The 22,447-nt window shown below is 46.7% G+C and overlaps 1 protein-coding gene across 1 annotated transcript; it reads left to right on the forward strand.

The window, feature by feature from the left end:
* Positions 1 to 620: 620 nt before the first annotated feature.
* On the forward strand, positions 621 to 22,447 carry mrasa (muscle RAS oncogene homolog a). The gene is made up of 6 exons (XM_021579712.3): positions 621 to 1,058; positions 13,308 to 13,525; positions 14,128 to 14,281; positions 15,101 to 15,200; positions 19,908 to 19,987; positions 20,635 to 22,447. The coding sequence occupies exons 2-6, from the start codon at positions 13,330 to 13,332 to the stop codon at positions 20,732 to 20,734; spliced, it is 630 nt and encodes a 209-aa protein (XP_021435387.1). The 5' UTR covers positions 621 to 1,058; positions 13,308 to 13,329; the 3' UTR covers positions 20,735 to 22,447.

Raw genomic sequence — 22,447 nt, forward strand, 5'->3', positions numbered from 1 at the left:
ATCTCAGATTCTAATTTTCTCAGTGTCAAAGTAGCCTGCCATTTAGATCATTTATTTGTGCGGTATTAAAAAAGATTCTGCCAACGTCATGTGTCATGTAAAATTATGTACAATTGCATGAATAGTGTTTATAAAAGGCCACATTTTTTCTGGGATCCTAGGATACAATTTTTTTCAGCCATGTGTGCAACTTCTGTAAGTGCCTCTCCTCTACTGCTCTATGGCACTTTTTTCTCATGCGTTCGTGCTCACTTTTTGTTCCGGCACCTCGATTTACAAATGAAGCACTGCTGTACCACACCGCAACTTCTCCACACTCAATTATGCATTTTTTTTGCCCTAGTTTGTATACCTCTATTTTTCCATGATCAATGTACTTTGAGTCTCACATCTGATTAACTTTCTCACTTTCATTTTGTTAACATGTGATGCATAATAGAATAATTCATAAATGTAGTGATCGGTGACCCATATAAATAAAATGGGTTAGGCTAGCGACTGTAATTACCACTAATCAAGTTTCATGGTCAATAAAATAATTACAAAAGCTATGTTGATGTTAAAATCGAAATGTGCTACTCAGAGACGCCACTTTAGAATTTAGACAGAGGTACCTCTTCAAACCATTGCTTGAAACCAGTCTGGGGGAGACTGGACATAACGGAACAGTTCACTTTCTCAAAAAAGGTGCGTTCCTAAAAATAATCATCAGATTTCTACATTTTGTAGAAAAAATATGTTTCTGTGAAACATATTTAAAAATGTTAACTTAGACCAAATTTGAATAGCAGTCATTATTTAATGCAGAGAGTAAAATCGGATGATTCTTATTTGTAACCAACATAAGGGTCCACCCCTATGAGACCGTTCTATTTTTAGTATCAGCTGTTGCAATAAAGATTTGCTACATAGCGGACTGCGTCGCATCGCGGATATGACAGGCGCATTCTCGTCACAAGATGATGGCAATGTTCTGAGGTAACGGATAGAAAGAGGGATGTGGAATATTTGTACGTGAAGTGCTGTAGTCTACTTCCACGACAACGGGTTTCATATTGGTAAGTTATTTGCTGAAATTGTCGTCGTTGGCCAGGCAGCTACACATAGCTACTGTAGGTTGCTTAAACATTCTTAGTAAGTATTTTTCATGTCATGTTTTTACTCTGCTTTTGTAAATATTTAAATTGTGGAGTTGGTTTCTGCAACGTAAACTGGAGTACATTTTTTTTGTAACATTGTGGGGCCTCTGTTGGATTCGAGAAATGGACGCCAATATTCAATTTGCGGAAATTGCTTGATGCAGCAAACTTCTCTAAAAGATTTTCACATTCAAGAAGCAACAAAAAACCTTTATCCAGGCGCGGCAACTCGGGTTCTTATACACACAGAACCCCGACTTCAAAACAACAGAAATAATGTTGTGACGTTTTATGTCAGTGGTGAAGTGAACAGTAATATAATCTACTTTTCATTAAAAAAAAATAATAACTTGATAAAACATCGCAAGATCAAACTTGATTGATACATGTATCTGCTTTGTTACAATGTTTATACCTCAGACTGTATTTCAACCAGGCATGTTATGAATAGATGCATTATAACCATTGTAGAATTTCTTCAGGCACCACATCATAGGATGAGGTCACCCACCATTGAGCAGCCTTCAATAGGGCTACACATAGTATATAGGGCTACACATATTCTATATGGCTACACATAGTCTATAGGGCTACACATATTCAATAGGGCTACACATAGTATATAGGGCTACACATATTCTATAGGGCTACACATATTCTATAGGGCTACACATATTCAATAGGGCTACACATATTCTATAGGGCTACACATATTCTATAGGGCTACACATATTCTATAGGGCTACACATATTCTATAGGGCTACACATATTCTATAGGGCTACACATAGTCTATAGGGCTACACATATTCAATAGGGCTACACATAGTATATAGGGCTACACATATTCTATAGGGCTACACATATTCAATAGGGCTACACATATTCTATAGGGCTACACATATTCTATAGGGCTACACATAGTCTATAGGGCTACACATATTCTATAGGGCTACACATATTCAATAGGGCTACATATAGTATATAGGGCTACACATATTCAATAGGGCTACATATAGTATATAGGGCTACACATATTCAATAGGGCTACATATAGTATATAGGGCTACACATATTCAATAGGGCTACACATATTCAATAGGGCTACACATATTCTATAGGGCTACACATATTCTATAGGGCTACACATATTCTATAGGGCTACACATATTCTATGGGGCTACACATATTCAATAGGGCTACACATAGTCTATAGGGCTACACATATTCAATAGGGCTACACATATTCAATAGGGCTACACATTCAATAGGGCTACACATTCAATAGGGCTACACATATTCAATAGGGCTACACATATTCTATAGGGCTACACATAGTCTATAGGGCTACACATATTCTATAGGGCTACACATATTCAATAGGGCTACACATAGTATATAGGGCTACACATATTCTATAGGGCTACACATATTCTATAGGGCTACACATATTCAATAGGGCTACACATATTCTATAGGGCTACACATATTCTATAGGGCTACACATATTCTATAGGGCTACACATATTCTATAGGGCTACACATATTCTATAGGGCTACACATAGTCTATAGGGCTACACATATTCAATAGGGCTACACATAGTATATAGGGCTACACATATTCTATAGGGCTACACATATTCAATAGGGCTACACATATTCTATAGGGCTACACATATTCTATAGGGCTACACATAGTCTATAGGGCTACACATATTCTATAGGGCTACACATATTCAATAGGGCTACATATAGTATATAGGGCTACACATATTCAATAGGGCTACATATAGTATATAGGGCTACACATATTCAATAGGGCTACATATAGTATATAGGGCTACACATATTCAATAGGGCTACACATATTCAATAGGGCTACACATATTCTATAGGGCTACACATATTCTATAGGGCTACACATATTCTATAGGGCTACACATATTCTATGGGGCTACACATATTCAATAGGGCTACACATAGTCTATAGGGCTACACATATTCAATAGGGCTACACATTCAATAGGGCTACACATTCAATAGGGCTACACATATTCAATAGGGCTACACATATTCTATAGGGCTACACATAGTCTATAGGGCTACACATATTCTATAGGGCTACACATATTCAATAGGGCTACACATATTCTATAGGGCTACACATAGTCTATAGGGCTACACATATTCTATAGGGCTACACATATTCAATAGGGCTACACATATTCTATAGGGCTACACATATTCTATAGGGCTACACATATTCTATAGGGCTACACATAGTCTATAGGGCTACACATATTCTATAGGGCTACACATATTCAATAGGGCTACATATAGTATATAGGGCTACACATATTCAATAGGGCTACACATATAGTCTATAGGGCTACACATATTCAATAGGGCTACACATATTCAATAGGGCTACATATAGTATATAGGGCTACACATATTCAATAGGGCTACACATATTCAATAGGGCTACACATATTCAATAGGGCTACACATATTATATAGGGCTACACATATTCTATAGGGCTACACATATTCTATAGGGCTACACATATTCAATAGGGCTACACATATTCTATAGGGCTACACATAGTCTATAGGGCTACACATATTCTATAGGGCTACACATATTCAATAGGGCTACACATATTCTATAGGGCTACACATAGTCTATAGGGCTACACATATTCTATAGGGCTACACATATTCAATAGGGCTACACATATTCTATAGGGCTACACATATTCTATAGGGCTACACATATTCTATAGGGCTACACATAGTCTATAGGGCTACACATATTCTATAGGGCTACACATATTCAATAGGGCTACATATAGTCTATAGGGCTACACATTCAATAGGGCTACACATATTCAATAGGGCTACATATAGTATATAGGGCTACACATATTCAATAGGGCTACACATAGTCTATAGGGCTACACATATTCAATAGGGCTACACATAGTATATAGGGCTACACATATTCAATAGGGCTACACATAGTATATAGGGCTACACATATTCAATAGGGCTACACATAGTATATAGGGCTACACATATTCAATAGGGCTACACATATTCAATAGGGCTACACATATTCAATAGGGCTACATATAGTATATAGGGCTACACATATTCTATAGGGCTACACATATTCAATAGGGCTACACATATTCAATAGGGCTACACATATTCTATAGGGCTACACATATTCAATAGGGCTACACATATTCTATAGGGCTACACATAGTCTATGGGGCTACACATATTCAATAGGGCTACACATATTATATGGGGCTACACATATTCTATAGGGCTACACATAGTCTATGGGGCTACACATATTCTATAGGGCTACACATATTATATGGGGCTACACATATTCTACAGGGCTACACATATTCAATATGGCTACACATATTCAATAGGGCTACACATATTCTATAGGGCTACACATATTCTATGGGGCTACACATATTCTATAGGGCTACACATATTCAATAGGGCTACACATAGTCTATGGGGCTACACATATTCAATAGGGCTACACATATTCTATAGGGCTACACATATTCTATAGGGCTACACATATTCTATAGGGCTACACATATTCTATAGGGCTACACATATTCTATAGGGCTACACATATTCTATGGGGCTACACATATTCTATAGGGCTACACATATTCTATAGGGCTACACATATTCAATAGGGCTACACATAGTCTATAGGGCTACACATATTCAATAGGGCTACACATATTCTATGGGGCTACACATATTCTATAGGGCTACACATATTCTATGGGGCTACACATATTCTATAGGGCTACACATATTCTATGGGGCTACACATATTCTATAGGGCTACACATATTCTATGGGGCTACACATATTCTATAGGGCTACACATATTCAATGGGGCTACACATATTCTATGGGGCTACACATATTCTATAGGGCTACACATATTCTATAGGGCTACACATATTCTATAGGGCTACACATATTCTATGGGGCTACACATATTCCTTTGACTATTAATACCTCAGTGAAATCACCAGATAATACAGCAGCAAGAATAGCATGGTGGTGGAGGCTTTTCACATGGTGGTGGAGGCTTTTCACATGGTGGTGGAGGCTTTTCACATGGTGGTGGAGGCTTTTCACATGGTGGTGGAGGCTTTTCACACGGTGGTGGAGGCTTTTCACACGGTGGTGGAGGCTTTTCACACGGTGGTGGAGGCTTTTCACATGGTGGTGGAGGCTTTTCACATGGTGGTGGAGGCTTTTCACAAGATGGTGGAGGCTTTTCACATGGTGGTGGAGGCTTTTCACAAGATGATGGAGGCTTTTCACATGGTGGTGGAGGCTTTTCACATGGTGGTGGAGGCTTTTCACATGGTGGTGGAGGCTTTTCACATGGTGGTGGAGGCTTTTCACATGGTGGTGGAGGCTTTTCACACGGTGGTGGAGGCTTTTCACACGGTGGTGGAGGCTTTTCACACGGTGGTGGAGGCTTTTCACATGGTGGTGGAGGCTTTTCACAAGATGGTGGAGGCTTTTCACATGGTGGTGGAGGCTTTTCACATGGTGGTGGAGGCTTTTCACATGGTGGTGGAGGCTTTTCACATGGTGGTGGAGGCTTTTCACATGGTGGTGGAGGCTTTTCACATGGTGGTGGAGGCTTTTCACATGGTGGTGGAGGCTTTTCACACGGTGGTGGAGGCTTTTCACAAGATGGTGGAGGCTTTTCACATGGTGGTGGAGGCTTTTCACAAGATGGTGGAGGCTTTTCACATGGTGGTGGAGGCTTTTCACATGGTGGTGGAGGTTTTTCACACGGTGGTGGAGGCTTTTCACACGGTGGTGGAGGCTTTTCACACGGTGGTGGAGGCTTTTCACATGGTGGTGGAGGCTTTTCACACGGTGGTGGAGGCTTTTCACATGGTGGTGGAGGCTTTTCACACGGTGGTGGAGGCTTTTCACACGGTGGTGGAGGCTTTTCACATGGTGGTGGCTTTTCACATGGTGGTGGAGGCTTTTCACATGGTGGTGGAGGCTTTTCACAAGATGGTGGAGGCTTTTCACATGGTGGTGGAGGTTTTTCACATGGTGGTGGAGGTTTTTCACAAGGCTGTGGAGGCTTTACCCTGATGAAGACAGCTTGGCTGTCAAAACGTTGGTAATTACATTTTTGCATCTGAGCTCCTAGAGTGTGCGGCTCTCTTTTATTTTCGAGGCTTTTCACTTGTCAGTCGATCAGAGAAGTTAAACTGCTACTGAAGGTACTGTATGTTTAATTTAAACTTGATCAAAGCAGCTTGAACTCTTGTTTTGTTTTAGAGAAGCATGTTGGGCAGTGTCAACCAAATGACTCTAACAAGGCGTTACTCTATGAAATGCGACATGGATCTATGCTCTGCAGTACATTAGATGTTCCTATCAAGTCCACTGACAGCCAGGTGAGGTTGATTCACTGAAGAGGCATCTCAACAGTAACATAACCTTATCTGTACCAAGTCATGTACAGTCAGTCAGTCTTTTAGTGGCAAAATATGTAATGCATGAGTTCTGATCAGATTATAGAATGAGAGACGTTCAGAGCACATTGAGCACACAGCTGTCCATTATGTGATCGTGTATACTGTCATCACAGATGCTGAAGACCCAGAATCTAGTGATCTCATTTGTACCCAGAATCTAGTGACCTCATTTGTACCCAGAATCTAGTGACCTTATTTGTACCCAGAATCTAGTGACCTCATATATACCCAGAATCTAGTGACCTCATTTGTACCCAGAATCTAGTGACCTCATTTGTACCCAGAATCTAGTGACCTTATTTGTACCCAGAATCTAGTGACTTCATGTTCCCTTGTGAGGGAGGCAGGAATATATTCCAGTACATCCTTCTCCAAGGGTCTGTCTGGGCCGCTTGAGGCAGGAAGGTCTGTATGGGCCGCTTGAGGCAGGAGGTATGTCTGGGCCTCTTGAGGCAGGAAGGTCTGTCTGGGACGCTTGAGGAAGGAAGGTCTGTCTGGGCCGCTAGAGGCAGCAAGGTCTATCTGGGCCGCTAGAGGCAGGAAGGTCTGTCTGGGCCGCTAGAGGCAGCAAGGTCTTTCTGGGCCGCTAGAGGCAGCAAGATCTGTCTGGGCCGCTAGAGGCAGGAAGGTCTGTCTGGGCCGCATGAGGCAGGAAGGTCTGTCTGGGCCGCTTGAGGCAGGAAGGTCTGTCTGGGCCGCATGAGGCAGGAAGGTCTGTCTGGGCCGCTAGAGGCAGGAAGGTCTGTCTGGGCCGCTAGAGGCAGGAAGGTCTGTCTGGGCTGCTTGATGAAGGAAACCTCTTTCCTTCCCTTTATTGTGTGGAGCAGGAAGGGGCGGGCTGCCTTCACCAGCTGACTGCGGTTTCCTCAACCTGGGCTGAGTCATGGTCTCTACCCACTGCTTGGGCTGTCCTTTACCCACTGCCTGGGCTGAGTCTGGGCTGTTCTCTACTCACTGCCTGGGCTGAGTCTGGGCTGTTCTTTACTCACTGCTTGGGCTGAGCCTTGGCTGTTCTTTACCCACTGCCTGTGCTGAGTCTGGGCTGTTCTCTACTCACTGCCTGGGCTGAGTCTGGGCTGTTCTCTACTCACTGCCTGGGCTGTTCTCTACTCACTGCCTGGGCTGAGTCTGGGCTGGTCTCTACCCACTGCTTGGGCTGAGTCTGGGCTGTTCTCTACTCACTGCTTGGGCTGAGCCTGGGCTGTTCTCTACTCACTGCTTGGGCTGAGCCTGGGCTGTTATCTACTCACTGCCTGGGCTGAGTCTGGGCTGTTCTCTACTCACTGCTTGGGCTGAGCTTGGGCTGTTCTCTACCCACTGTCTGGGCTGAGTCTGGGCTGTTCTCTACCCACTGTCTGGGCTGAGTCTGGGCTGTTCTCTACTCACTGCTTGGGCTGAGCCTGGGCTGTTCTCTACCCACTGCCTGGGCTGAGTCTGGGCTGTTCTCTACCCACTGCCTGGGCTGTTCTCTACTCACTGCCTGGGCTGTTCTCTACTCACTGCCTGGGCTGTTCTCTACTCACTGTCTGGGCTGTTCTCTACCCACTGCCTGGGCTGAGTCTGGGCTGTCCTCTACTCACTGCTTGGGCTGAGCTTGGGCTGTTCTCTACTCACTGCCTGGGCTGAGTCTGGGCTGTTCTCTACCCACTGCCTGGGCTGAGCCTGGGCTGTCCTTTACCCACTGCCTGGGCTGAGCCTGGGCAGTCCTTTACTCACTGTCTGGCCTGAGCCTGGGCTGTCCTTTACCCACTGCCTGGGCTGTTCTCTACTCACTGCCTGGGCTGTTCTCTACTCACTGTCTGGGCTGTTCTCTACCCACTGCCTGGGCTGAGTCTGGGCTGTCCTCTACTCACTGCTTGGGCTGAGCTTGGGCTGTTCTCTACTCACTGTCTGGGCTGAGCCTGGGCTGTTCTCTACCCACTGTCTGGGCTGTTCTCTACTCACTGTCTGGGCTGAGCCTGGGCTGTTCTCTACTCACTGCTTGGGCTGAGCCTGGGCTGTTCTCTACTCACTGTCTGGGCTGAGCCTGGGCTGTTCTCTACCCACTGTCTGGGCTGTTCTCTACTCACTGTCTGGGCTGTTCTCTACTCACTGTCTGGGCTGAGCCTGGGCTGTTCTCTACTCACTGTCTGGGCTGTTCTCTACCCACTCGCTGTATGCACGGTGCAGAGAACCAGGACAGAATCACGGAATCCAGACATTAATTAAAAGGGAATTCAACAATATTAAAAAATGTATTGAACTTAGTAGGAAATCAACTAAATCTATTGAACTTATTAGAACATATATTTGTGAATTAAGACAGTAACAAAATGCATCAGTGATTCTTATTTTCCTGAAACTTTATGAAACAGCACAAGAATGTCCATGTCTGTGTGTGCACGCTTATGTCTACACTTGTCAGAGTCGTGTGTATAGGTGGCAGGGAAGTCAGGCGTAGGAGAATCAAACTGAGTGTAATGGAGTATTTAGTAACAAATAAACTAAACATACTCCAAACACTAAATGTAACAAATAAACAAAGTGGGTACGAGGACCCGTCGCGCACCAATACAACACAACACTGAATAACAAACAATCTCTGACAAAAACATGATGAGAAAACAGAGGGTTAAATACACAGCAGGTAATGAATGGGATTGAAACCAGGTGTGTGGGAAGACAAGACAAGACAAGACAAAACCAATGGAAAATGAAAAATGGATCAATGATGGCTAGAAGACCGGTGACGTTGACCGCTGAGCACCGCCCGAACAAGGAGAGGCAACGACTTCGGTAGAAGTCGTGACAACACTGTGTAGCTGTTAGCAATAATGCTAATGATAACCTTCTTCTGGAAGCGATGGAGAGGCTTTCCCACAAACCTTCTCAATTAAATGTTAAATACATCGTAGCCTAGAATGATACAGTATCAACATTATTTTCATCAATCTAGTAGCTATTTGTTTTGCAAACTCTGCAATCACGTGAGCGCTATAGCAATGCTTAATAAAGTACTGATCTCTTCCTGGTGTGCACTTTCATTACAGGCTAACTACACACCAAAATTGACATTTCTTAATTTTTTTCTAGAACTAAAAAATGGCCTCCTGATGTGGCTTTAACATAGTTGTGTACTTGGAACATCCAATTCTGCTCTTTTTCTATTTAAAAAAAAGTGTGATGTTGAGAGTGAAATCCTGAAAAAACAGGAGAAAACAGAAACCTAGAGAAGAAAATGGAAAACTGACTTTGGGGAAAAAAAATAACTGGAATCAGGCAAATAAATCTGAATTATTTTAAAGGGTCAGATCTGTATCACACATCCTGGGCAGTGACCTTGCCATGTAACCTACAGTTGAAGTCGGAACTTTACATACACTTAGATTGGAATCATTAAAACTCGTTTTTCAACTACTCCACAAAATTATTGTTAACAAACTAGAGTTTTGGCAAGTCGGTTAGGACATCTACTTTATGCAATACACAAGTCATTTTTCCAACAATTGTTTACAGACAGATTATTTCACATAATTCACTGTATTACAATTCCAGTGGGTCAGAAGTTCACATACACTAAGTTGACTGTGCCTTTAAACAGCTTGGAAAATTCCAGAAAATTATGTCATGGCTTTAGAAGCTTCTGATAGGCTAAATTACATAATTTGAGTAATTTTGTGTTTCAAGGCCTACCTTCAAACTCAGTGCCTCTTTGCTTGACATCATGGGAAAATCAAAATAAATCAGCCAAGACCTCAACAAGTCTGGTTCATCCTTGGGAGCAATTTCCAAATGCATGAAGGTACCACGTTCAGCTGTACAAACAATAGTACGCAAGTATAAACACCATGGGACCACGCAACTGTCATACCGCTCAGGATGGAGACACGTTTTTGTCTACTAGAGATGAACGTACTTTGGTGTGAAAAGTGCAAATCAATCCCAGAACAACAGCAAACAACCTTGTGAAGATGCTGGAGGAAACAGGTACAAAAGTATCTATATCCACAGTAAAACGAGTCCTATATCGACATAACCTGAAAGGCCGCTCAGCAAGGAAGAAGCCACTGCTCCAAAACTGCCATTAGAAATGCCAGACTACGGTTTGCAACTGCACATGGGGACAAAGATCCTACTTTTTGGAGAAATGTCCTCTGGTCTGATGAAACAAAAATATAACTGTTTGGCGATAATGACCATTGCTATGTTTGGAGGAAAAAGGGGGAGACTTGCAAGCCGAAGAACACCATCACAACCGTGAGGCACGGGGATGGCAGCATCATGTTGTGGGGGTGCTTTGCTGCAGGAGGGACTGGTGCACTTCACAAAATAGATGGCATCATGAGGGAGGATAATTATGTGGATATGTTGAAGCAACATCTCAAGACATCAGTCAGGAAGTTAAAGCTTGGTCGCAAATGTGTCTTCCAAATGGACAATGACACCAAGCATACTTCCAAAGTTGTGGCAAAATAGCTTTAAGGACAACAAGTCAAGGTATTGGAGTGGCCATCGCAAAGCCCTGACCTCAATCCTATAGAAAATTTGGGGCAGAAATGAAAAAGCGTGTGCAAGCAAGGAGGCCTACAAACCTGACTCAGTTACACCAGCTCTGTCAGGAGGAATGGGCCAAAATTCACCCAACTTATTGTGGGAAGCTTGTGGAAGGCTACCTGAAACGTTTGACCCAAGTTAAACCATTTAAAGGCAATGCTACCAAATACTAATTGAGTGTATGTAAACTTCTGACCCACTGGGAATGTGATGAAACGTCATTCTCTGTACTATTGTTCAGACATTTCACATTCTTCAAATAAAGTGGTGATCCTAACTGACCTAAAACAGGGATTTTTTACTAGGATTAAATGTCAGGAATTGTGAGAAACTGAGTTTTTTAAAGTATTTTGCTAAGGTGTATTTAAACTTCCGACTTCAACTGTATCTATGCCATGTCCTTTACACACATCCTGTCCTCTACCCACATGTTCTACCCACAGCCTGTCCTCTACCCACAGCCTGTCCTCTACCCACAGCCTGTCTTCTAGCCACAGCCTGTCCTCTACCCATAACCTGTCCTCTACCCACATTTTCTACCCATAGCCTGTCCTCTACCCACAGCATCTACCCACAGCTTGTCCTCTACCCACAGCTTGTCCTCTACCCGCAGCCTGTCCTCTACCCACAGCCTGTCCTCTACCCACAGCCTGTCCTCTACCCACAACCTGTCTTCTACCTACAGCCTGTCCTCTACCCACAGCCTGTCCTCTACCCACAGCCTGTCCTCTACTCACAGCATCTACACACAGCCTGTCCTCTACCCACAGCCTGTCTTCTACCCACAGCCTGTCCTCTACCCACAGCCTGTCCTCTACCCACAGCCTGTCCTCTACCCACAGCCTGTCCTCTACCCACAACCTGTCTTCTACCTACAGCCTGTCCTCTACCCACAGCCTGTCCTCTACCCACAGCCTGTCCTCTACCCACAGCATCTACACACAGCCTGTCCTCTACCCACAGCCTGTCTTCTACCCACAGCCTGTCCTCTACCCACAGCCTGTCCTCTTCCCACAGCCTGTCCTCTTCCCACAGCCTGTCCACTTCCCACAGCCTGTCTTCTACCCACAGCTTGTCTTCTACCCACAGTTTATCCTCTACCCACAGCCTGTCCTCTTCCCACAGCCTGTCCTCTACCCACAGCCTGTCCTCTACCCACTATCTTAGTGGCTTTACATGTCTTGTGAAAGCTGTTGCCTTTTGCCATTACAGCATAAGTTTAATGAAATAATGCCCCCACACACAAGACAACAGAGCACTTACCTGCTGTAATGTCCATATTTATCAAGGACCAGGTCCTTACTAAGTCACAGTAGAAAACAACGATTTAAAGAAAGTGTGGGAAGGAAAATGTTGTCAAACGACAGAAAATAAACAGAAATTGTCAGTGAATCTGAATCACAATTATTTTTGTGGGAAGCTGGTGAAAATGCACCACGACAGCTGCTATATAGTCTACTCTTTCAGAGAAAAGTCACGGGCAGTGAATTTCTTTCTGAAAGCCATAATTACAAAACACAGTAGTCTATATGTCTAGACTGTATTTCCCTTGCTCATAATGGTGCTGGGAGAGTGGTTGGTGCTGCATGCTATTCTGGCAGTCTCAGAAAAAGGAGAAAACAGAATAGTCTACATAGTGGGAAGGAGAGCCTCTCCATTACACCACTGGTTGGCTGGCTGTGCAAGGCACTTCTTCATACAGACAGCCAATCAGTGACCAGGGTGTTTTCTCCAGCTCAGTCAGTAGCCTAATCTCTATCTTAGGCTCTGCTGTTCCAGCTCTTTGGTTTATTTCAGTATTATGACACATGTTGCTTGCACATCACACACATCCTTTACTACAGCCTTTTCTGCAAGCCTCTCTAGTTGAGATTGACGGAGGTGTCGATAGCTAGCTGATGCTCTTTCTCTCTGAGGAGGTTGGTGTTTGATGCATGGTTCTCCATGAAGTCTGGTCTCCCTGGCAATGAATTAGCACCAGCAGCAGCAGTCTAACACTCTATCTTGTGTTCCTTTCTTTCTCCATCTCTCCCTCCCTGCCTGCCTCCCCCCTCCTGCCGTGTTCCAGGTGTAGCCAGCTGCCTGTCACCATGGCAACCAGCAGCGCGGTCCCTAGCGACAACCTCCCCACTTACAAGCTGGTGGTGGTGGGGGACGGAGGGGTGGGGAAGAGCGCTCTCACCATCCAGTTCTTTCAGAAGATCTTTGTGTCTGACTACGACCCCACCATCGAGGACTCCTACCTGAAACACACAGAGATAGACGGACAGTGGGCCATCCTGGACGGTAGGGAGACATCTTGTCCTCTGTCTCTCAGGGTTGGGGGGGGGGGGGGGTTGTCTCCTTTATTAATTGTGTTTAACTTGTTAATTAAACATATTGTAGCACAGTGCTCCCATATAGATTCACAGATTTAGATCCTGGGATTTACACCCATGATGTGCATTTGTTTTTTAGCTAGATTTTTCACAGTTGAGCAAGAAGATGAATTTCCCAAAAAACATATTGTAAAACCTGCAACATTGGTACCTCTATGTGTGTTATTGCACAGTGCCCATGTGTGTTATTGTAAGGTGCCTATGTGTGTTATTGCACAGTGCCCATGTGTGTTATTGTAAGGTGCCCATGTGTGTTATTGTAAGGTGCCTATGTGTGTTACTGCACAGTGCCTACATTATGGGTTATTACATAGTGCCTGTGTGTTATTACAGTGTCTGTGTGTAATTGCACAGTGCTGAAACACTGGTACCTGTATGTGTGTAATTGCACAGTGCTGAAACACTGGTACCTGTATGTGTGTAATTGCACAGTGCTGAAACACTGGTACCTGTATGTGTGTAATTGCACAGTGCTGAAACACTGGTACCTGTATGTGTGTAATTGCACAGTGCTGGACACGGCAGGCCAAGAGGAGTTCAGTGCTATGAGGGAGCAGTACATGAGGACGGGGGACGGCTTCCTCATCGTGTTCTCTGTGACAGACAAGGCCAGCTTTGAACATGTGGACCGCTTCCACCAGCTCATCCTCAGGGTGAAGGACAGGTGAGACACAGCTCTTGGTATTGTTTACTCCATGTGTAACTCTGTGTTGTCTGTTCACACTGCTATGCTTTATCTTGGCCAGGTCGCAGTTGCAAATGAGAACTTGTTCTCAACTAGCCTACCTGGTTAAATAAAGGTGTTCTCAACTAGCCTACCTGGTTAAATAAAGGTGTTCTCAACTAGCCTACCTTGTTAAATAAAGGTGTTCTCAACTAGCTTACCTGGTTAAATAAAGGTGAAATAAAAAAAGTATGATGCGTGCCTTATGGACCAGACACATGCTGGTGGTGCTCTGAGTGCCTCCGACTGGGTTGTCTGCCATAATGTTTTGTGTCGTCCCTCTAACACTCTCACTGGTAAAGGGTTCATCTATACAGCAGATAGTCATTCTGTTCTCTATTGTATCTCTTGTTCACAAAATTACAACAAACAACTGCTTCCTCAGCCAATGTCTCCATCCCACTGGGTGCCGACGTCAGTTCAATTTCTAGTTTTTATTTAGATTTGGTTGAGTTGTTAGCTAACGTGAATTCAACGTGAAATCAACAAAAAAAATATGTTTAAAAAAAAAATTGGTTAAAAAATGATACTAAAAAAAAAAATGTTTTTGTTGGTAATCCAATCAGTTTCCCACATTGATTCAACATCATCACATAGATTTTGGGGGGTTGAAGTGACGTGGAAACAGCGTTGACTCAACCAACTTTTGCTCAGTGGGATTCCAGTCAGATCGTCAGCTGTGTAGTGGTGTTACTGAACACGTTGTGTTAAATGAGATACATCTGTTCCTCAGTCCCTCTTTTTCATTCTCTCCTTCAGGGAGGCCTTCCCCATGGTGCTGGTGGCCAATAAGGTGGACTTGGTTCACCTGCGCAAAATCACCAGCGACCAGGGGCAGGAAATGGCTGCCAAACACAACGTGAGTACAGCTTCGACAAGAAGCATTATGGGACATCTTGACGTCTAAATCCTTTGTATTCAATGTTTTGTTTGATGTAGTACAGTGTCCAAATTGATTCATGTACTTTTGATAGGGACTCCTGGATAGTTTTTTTCTGACCAGGAAAACCGTATTTACTGTATTACCTAGTTAGTGCAGGGCTGGCTGGGAGAGAGGTTGTTATTGCAGGGCTGGCTGGGAGAGAGGTTGTTGGTGCAGGGCTGGCTGGGAGAGAGGTTGTTATTGCAGGGCTGGCTGGGAGAGAAGTTGTTGGTGCAGGGCTGGCTGGGAGAGAGGTTGTTAGTGCAGGGCTGGCTGGGAGAGAGGTTGTTGGTGCAGGGCTGGCTGGGAGAGAGGTTGTTGGTGCAGGGCTGGCTGGGAGAGAGGTTGTTAGTGCAGGGCTGGCTGGGAGAGAGGTTGTTGGTGCAGGGCTGGCTGGGAGAGAGGTTGTTAGTGCAGGGCTGGCTGGGACAGAGGTTGTTGGTTGCAGGGCTGGCTGGGAGAGAGGTTGTTGGTGCAGGGCAGGCTGGGAGAGAGGTTGTTAGTGCAGGGCTGGCTAGGAGAGAGGTTGTTGGTGCAGGGCAGGCTGGGACAGAGGTTGTTGGTGCAGGGCAGGCTGGGAGAGAGGTTGTTAGTGCAGGGCAGGCTGGGAGAGAGGTTGTTGGTTGCAGGGCTGGCTGGGACAGAGGTTGTTGGTTGCAGGGCTGGCTGGGAGAGAGGTTGTTGGTTGCAGGGCAGGCTGGGAGAGAGGTTGTTGGTGCAGGGCAGGCTGGGAGAGAGGTTGTTGGTGCAGGGCAGTCTGGGAGAGAGGTTGTTGGTGCAGGGCAGGCTGGGAGAGAGGTTGTTGGTTGCAGGGCAGGCTGGGAGAGAGGTTGTTGGTTGCAGGGCAGGCTGGGAGAGAGGATGGTTGCAGGGCTGGCTGGGACAGAAGTTGTTGGTTGCAGGCCAGGCTGGGAGAGAGGATGGTTGCAGGGCTGGCTGGGACAGAAGCTGTTGGTTGCAGGGCAGGCTGGGAGAGGATGGTTGCAGGGCTGGCTGGGACAGAGGTTGTTGGTTGCAAGGGCAGGCTGGGAGAGAGATTGTTGGTGCAGGGCTGGCTGGGAGAGAGGTTGTTGGTGCAGGGCAGGCTGGGAGAGAGGTTGTTGGTTGCAGGGCAGGCTGGGACAGAGGTTGTTGGTGCAGGGCAGGCTGGGACAGAGGTTGTTGGTGCAGGGCAGGCTGGGACAGAGGTTCTTGGTGCAGGGCAGGCTGGGACAGAGGTTGTTAGTTGCAGGGCAGGCTGGGAGAGAGGTTGTTGGTTGCAGGGCAGGCTGGGAGAGAGGTTGTTGGTTGCAGGGCAGGCTGGGAGAGAGGATGGTTGCAGGGCTGGCTGGGACAGAGGTTGTTGGTTGCAGGGCAGGCTGGGAGAGAGGTTGTTGGTGCAGTGCTGGCTGGGAGAGAGGTTGTTGGTGCAGGGCAGGCTGGGAGAGAGGATGGTTGCAGGGCTGGCTGGGACAGAGGTTGTTGGTTGCAGGGCAGGCTGGGAGAGAGGTTGTTGGTGCAGTGCTGGCTGGGAGAGAGGTTGTTGGTGCAGGGCAGGCTGGGAGAGAGGTTGTTGGTTGCAGGGCAGGCTGGGACAGAGGTTGTTGGTGCAGGGCAGGCTGGGACAGGGGTTGTTGGTGCAGGGCAGGCTGGGACAGAGGTTCTTGGTGCAGGGCAGGCTGGGACAGAGGTTGTTAGTTGCAGGGCAGGCTGGGACAGAGGTTCTTGGTGCAGGGCAGGCTGGGACAGAGGTTGTTGGTGCAGGGCTGGCTGGGATAGAGGTTGTTAGTGCAGGGCTGGCTGGGAGAGAGGTTGTTGGTGCAGGGCTGGCTGGGAGAGAGGTTGTTAGTGCAGGGCAGGCTGGGACAGAGGTTGTTGGTTGCAGGGCAGGCTGGGAGAGAGGTTGTTGGTTGCAGGGCAGGCTGGGAGAGAGGTTGTTGGTGCAGGGCAGGCTGGGAGAGAGGTTGTTGGTTCAGGGCAGGCTGGGAGAGAGGTTGTTGGTGCAGGGCAGGCTGGGAGAGAGGTTGTTGGTTGCAGGGCAGGCTGGGAGAGAGGTTGTTGGTTGCAGGGCAGGCTGGGAGAGAGGATGGTTACAGGGCTGGCTGGGACAGAGGTTGTTGGTTGCAAGGGCAGGCTGGGAGAGAGGTTGTTGGTGCAGTGCTGGCTGGGAGAGAGGTTGTTGGTGCAGGGCAGGCTGGGAGAGAGGTTGTTGGTTGCAGGGCAGGCTGGGAGAGAGGTTCTTGGTGCAGGGCAGGCTGGGACAGAGGTTGTTAGTTGCAGGGCAGGCTGGGAGAGAGGTTGTTGGTGCAGTGCTGGCTGGGAGAGAGGTTGTTGGTTGCAGGGCAGGCTGGGAGAGAGGTTGTTGGTTGCAGGGCAGGCTGGGAGAGAGGTTGTTGGTGCAGGGCAGGCTGGGAGAGAGGTTGTTGGTTCAGGGCAGGCTGGGAGAGAGGTTGTTGGTGCAGGGCAGGCTGGGAGAGAGGTTGTTGGTTGCAGGGCAGGCTGGGAGAGAGGTTGTTGGTTGCAGGGCAGGCTGGGAGAGAGGATGGTTACAGGGCTGGCTGGGACAGAGGTTGTTGGTTGCAAGGGCAGGCTGGGAGAGAGGTTGTTGGTGCAGTGCTGGCTGGGAGAGAGGTTGTTGGTGCAGGGCAGGCTGGGAGAGAGGTTGTTGGTTGCAGGGCAGGCTGGGACAGAGGTTGTTGGTGCAGGGCAGGCTGGGACAGAGGTTGTTGGTGCAGGGCAGGCTGGGAGAGAGGTTCTTGGTGCAGGGCAGGCTGGGACAGAGGTTGTTAGTTGCAGGGCAGGCTGGGAGAGAGGTTGTTGGTGCAGTGCTGGCTGGGAGAGAGGTTGTTGGTTGCAGGGCAGGCTGGGAGAGAGGTTGTTGGTTGCAGGGCAGGCTGGGAGAGAGGATGGTTGCAGGGCTGGCTGGGACAGAGGTTGTTGGTTGCAGGGCAGGCTGGGAGAGAGGTTGTTGGTGCAGTGCTGGCTGGGAGAGAGGTTGTTGGTGCAGGGCAGGCTGGGAGAGAGGTTGTTGGTTGCAGGGCAGGCTGGGACAGAGGTTGTTGGTGCAGGGCAGGCTGGGACAGGGGTTGTTGGTGCAGGGCAGGCTGGGACAGAGGTTCTTGGTGCAGGGCAGGCTGGGACAGAGGTTGTTAGTTGCAGGGCAGGCTGGGACAGAGGTTCTTGGTGCAGGGCAGGCTGGGACAGAAGTTCTTGGTGCAGGGCAGGCTGGGACAGAGGTTGTTGATTGCAGGGCAGGCTGGGACAGAGGTTCTTGGTGCAGGGCAGGCTGGGACAGAGGTTCTTGGTGCAGGGCAGGCTGGGACAGAGGTTGTTGGTTGCAGGGCAGGCTGGGAGAGAGGTTGTTGGTGCAGTGCTGGCTGGGAGAGAGGTTGTTGGTGCAGGGCAGGCTGGGAGAGAGGTTGTTGGTTGCAGGGCAGGCTGGGACAGAGGTTGTTGGTGCAGGGCAGGCTGGGACAGGGGTTGTTGGTGCAGGGCAGGCTGGGACAGAGGTTCTTGGTGCAGGGCAGGCTGGGACAGAGGTTGTTAGTTGCAGGGCAGGCTGGGACAGAGGTTCTTGGTGCAGGGCAGGCTGGGACAGAGGTTCTTGGTGCAGGGCAGGCTGGGACAGAGGTTGTTGATTGCAGGGCAGGCTGGGACAGAGGTTCTTGGTGCAGGGCAGGCTGGGACAGAGGTTCTTGGTGCAGGGCAGGCTGGGACAGAGGTTGTTGGTGCAGGGCAGGCTGGGACAGAGGTTCTTGGTGCAGGGCAGGCTGGGACAGAGGTTCTTGGTGCAGGGCAGGCTGGGACAGAGGTTCTTGGTGTAGGGTAGGCTGGGACAGAGGTTCTTGGTGCAGGGCAGGCTGGGACAGAGGTTGTTGGTGCAGGACAGGCTGGGACAGAGGTTGTTGGTTGCAGGGCAGGCTGCGACAGAGGTTGTTGGTGCAGGGTAGGAAAAACCCACATTCCTTATTATGAGGGTCTGGTTCGGAAAGACGTAATTACTATTTGTTGTCTATACCTTGTGGCACTAGCTAAATCAAATCTAATTTTATTTGTCAAATGCGCCAAATACAACAGGTGTAGTAGACCTTACCATGAAATGCTTACTTACAAGCCCTTGCAGTTTTAAGAAAAATAAGAGTAAAGAAAATATTTACTAAATAAACTAAAGTAAAAAAATGTAGAAGTAACAATAACGAGGCTACATACAGGGAGTATCAGTACTGAGTCAATACGCAGGGGTACAGGTTAGTCGAGGTAATTGAGGTAACATGTAGGTGGGGGTAAAGTGACTATGCATAGATAATAACAGCGAGTAGCAGCAGCATAAAAAGGAGGGGGGGGGTCAATGTAAATAGTCTGGGTAACCATTTGATTAGCTGTTAAGCATTTTTATGGCTTGGGGGTAGAAGCTGTTAAGAAGCCTTTTTAGAACGGAACTTGGGGCTCCGGTACTGCTTGCTGAACTGTGCCGGACACACTACACTCTGTAGCGCCTTGCGGTTGGAGGCCGAGCAGTTTCCATACCAGGCGGTGATGCAACCAGCGGTGATGCTCTCGATGGTGCAGCTGTATAACTTTTTAAAACAGAGACAATTGGACGTTTGCTTGTGTACTATGTTGTCTTTCCTGGCAATGTTGGATCAATGTGTTTTTTCTTTACAGATTACATACATTGAGACAAGTGCCAAGGATCCTCCTATGAATGTGGATAAGGCGTTCCATGGATTAGTCAGGGTTATAAGGTAGGTCAAACTTCTAGATGGATACTCACTGACTTGCCGGTTATGTTTAAGAATTATGAATCTATAGGCATGAACATATTGGATTAAATTGATGCTTGAATAAGAGAACCACCATTTTGGTTTCTCTTTGCAAACGTACATAACTATATGTTTGACATGAATGCCAGAAAAAGTCTGTTAAAAGGATGGGGAAAAAACTGTAGCTATTTCCTGAATGAACAGATGTGTAATTTCAGAGGACTCCAGTATGTGTTGATGTTTGGTGTGGTCAGGGCCCACTCAACTGTTTGTCAAGCATTTAGAGGAGTAACACAGAGGCCATCTAGTCTAGCTGCTTAGAAAGCTTGGCCATCTGATTTTAACCCTCATTCTCTCTCATCTCCATCTCTTTTTTCTCTTGTTTTCTCCTCCCTTTACATACCCTCCTTTCTTACTCATTTTCTTCTCTCTCTCTCTCTTTCTCCCCCCCTCTCTTTCTCCCCCCCTTCTCTCTCTCCCCCCCTCTCTTTCTCCCCCCCTTCTCTCTCTCCCCCCCTCTCTCTCTCCCCCCCTTCTCTCTCTCCCCCCTTCTCTCTCTCCCCCCCCCTCTCTCTCTCCCTCCCCCTCTCTCTCTTTCCCCCTCTCTCTCCCCCCCCCTCCCTTTGCAGGCAGCAGATCCCAGAGAGGAGCCTGAAGAAGAAAAAGAAGATGAAGTGGCGAGGAGAACGCTCTACGGGTTCTCACAAAGTTCACTGTGTCATCTTATGATGGTGTCACCCCTCTCGCCTCTGCGTAGCATTGTTGTTAGAGAGAACTGCAGACTGGCAGGGAGCAACAACTGGAGGAGGAAGGGGGGACTTGGGGAGAGAAGGAACTGACTGTTGACTGTTACAGTGTCATGGAAAACCTCTCTCAGTTGAGGGGTTCAACTCCAAGACATCCCCAAGTGGGGGTCTTATAACAGGTAGCCTAGTGGTTAAGAGCATTGGGCCAGTAACTGAAATGTTGCTGGTTCGAATCCCAGAGCCGGCAAGGTGGAAAAATCTGCCATTCTGCTCTTGAGCAAGGCAGTTAACCCCCCAACAACAACTACTCCCCGGGCGCTGATGACGTGGATGTCAACTAAGGCAGTCCCCCGCACCTCTCTGATTCCGAGGGGTTGGGTTAAATGCATTCATTTGTACAAATTAATAGATTTACCCTTTCCCTTCCCCTGATTGGTCAGAAAAAAGACCCTTCAGTTAGAGCTCCTTATGGACTGACTGACAGACAGGGATGTGATGGTGCTCTCTGTGGAGGTGGACATCAATGTATTCTCCAGGTTGGGGAGATGTGAAGTTAGATGTTGTTGGGGTGGGGACCCATGATCTGACTGTCAGTCAGGTCGGGGACTTGGGACACATTATTTGAGTGTAACATTGTGGTTGTTCTTTCTCCATGGTGTTGAAGATTGAATTCTGAAACGATAAGGGTATATGATTTTGAAGTATATTCTATTTGCACTAGCCACTGGCATGAAAGGATGTGGCTTTGTTTCCTGGGGTCCTGAAGAAAAGTGGGAGGATGTGGCTGTTAGTACTGGTCTGGGATCAGTCAATGGGGAATCTGGCTTGTAGGTCAAGGGGACCAGTCACTCCAAGCAACAAGACGTTTGATTTCTCGTGTCTAATAAGGAGTATTTCACAACATATGAAATGGCTTGTACTGTTAAAGCACTAAACAAAACAAAAAGCAAACATTTTGGCTTGTTCATCTGGTTAGAAATGGGCTCTTAAAAGAACAAAGTACCATTGCATTTTTAACAGAGTTTGAGTTTCATATCCGCATCTGTTGAAAAATGGCTAAATATGAAAGGGAAGGCATAATGGAATGTGAAAAACCGATCTTATCATATGTCAATCCCATGTAGCCGAATCTGTCTGTCTCATGTCTGTTGCACTGAACAGTTTCTATACTCTCAGCCCTGGGTCGTGTTCCGTAGCGAAGCAGTTTGCAATGGAAAACAAAAATGGCCGTTTCTTATTGGACAAGTCCAAGTAATGCCTTCATGTTTCAGTCCATTTTCATTCGTTTGGTGCTTAATAAACATGGCCCTGGAGTGACCCTGCTGTATTTCACCGAGAGGTGCAGTGCAGTGGAAGTTCCACTTCCCAGGGTATGAAGTAGCAGACATGTTGTCTTCGGCAGTATTTTACAACAAAAAAAGAGAAAAAAGCTTGTGTCTGAAGAAATCAATGATATCATATCAAGTATGTTTGAAGCCTTTGTATTATTGATATGAATTTCTTTAGTAGTGTTTTTTAATAATTGATAATTTATTACTGTACCTGTTACCTCAACATGATTTGTTATAACTGGCTGTGTCTGACTGATGAACCAGGAGAAGACGAGGCATAACAAAAATGGCCACCGCCTTTCTATCTATCGTCACTTCAGGGTTTCAATAATGAATAAAGAAATACAATATTGTGAGTTAAATGA

Source organism: Oncorhynchus mykiss, chromosome 22 (genome assembly GCF_057628025.1).
Source record: "Oncorhynchus mykiss isolate SJ-2025 chromosome 22, ASM5762802v1, whole genome shotgun sequence".
NCBI lineage: Eukaryota > Metazoa > Chordata > Actinopteri > Salmoniformes > Salmonidae > Oncorhynchus > Oncorhynchus mykiss.

Excerpts from the sequence above, each read along its gene's own strand:
- mrasa (XM_021579712.3), top strand. The coding sequence starts at position 13,330 with ATGGCAACCAGCAGCGCGGTCCCTAGCGACAACCTCCCCACTTACAAG. Across the intron at positions 13,526-14,127 it reads ACAGTGGGCCATCCTGGACG|TGCTGGACACGGCAGGCCAA; the intron begins GTAGGGAGACAT and ends GTAATTGCACAG. Across the intron at positions 14,282-15,100 it reads ATCCTCAGGGTGAAGGACAG|GGAGGCCTTCCCCATGGTGC; the intron begins GTGAGACACAGC and ends TCTCTCCTTCAG.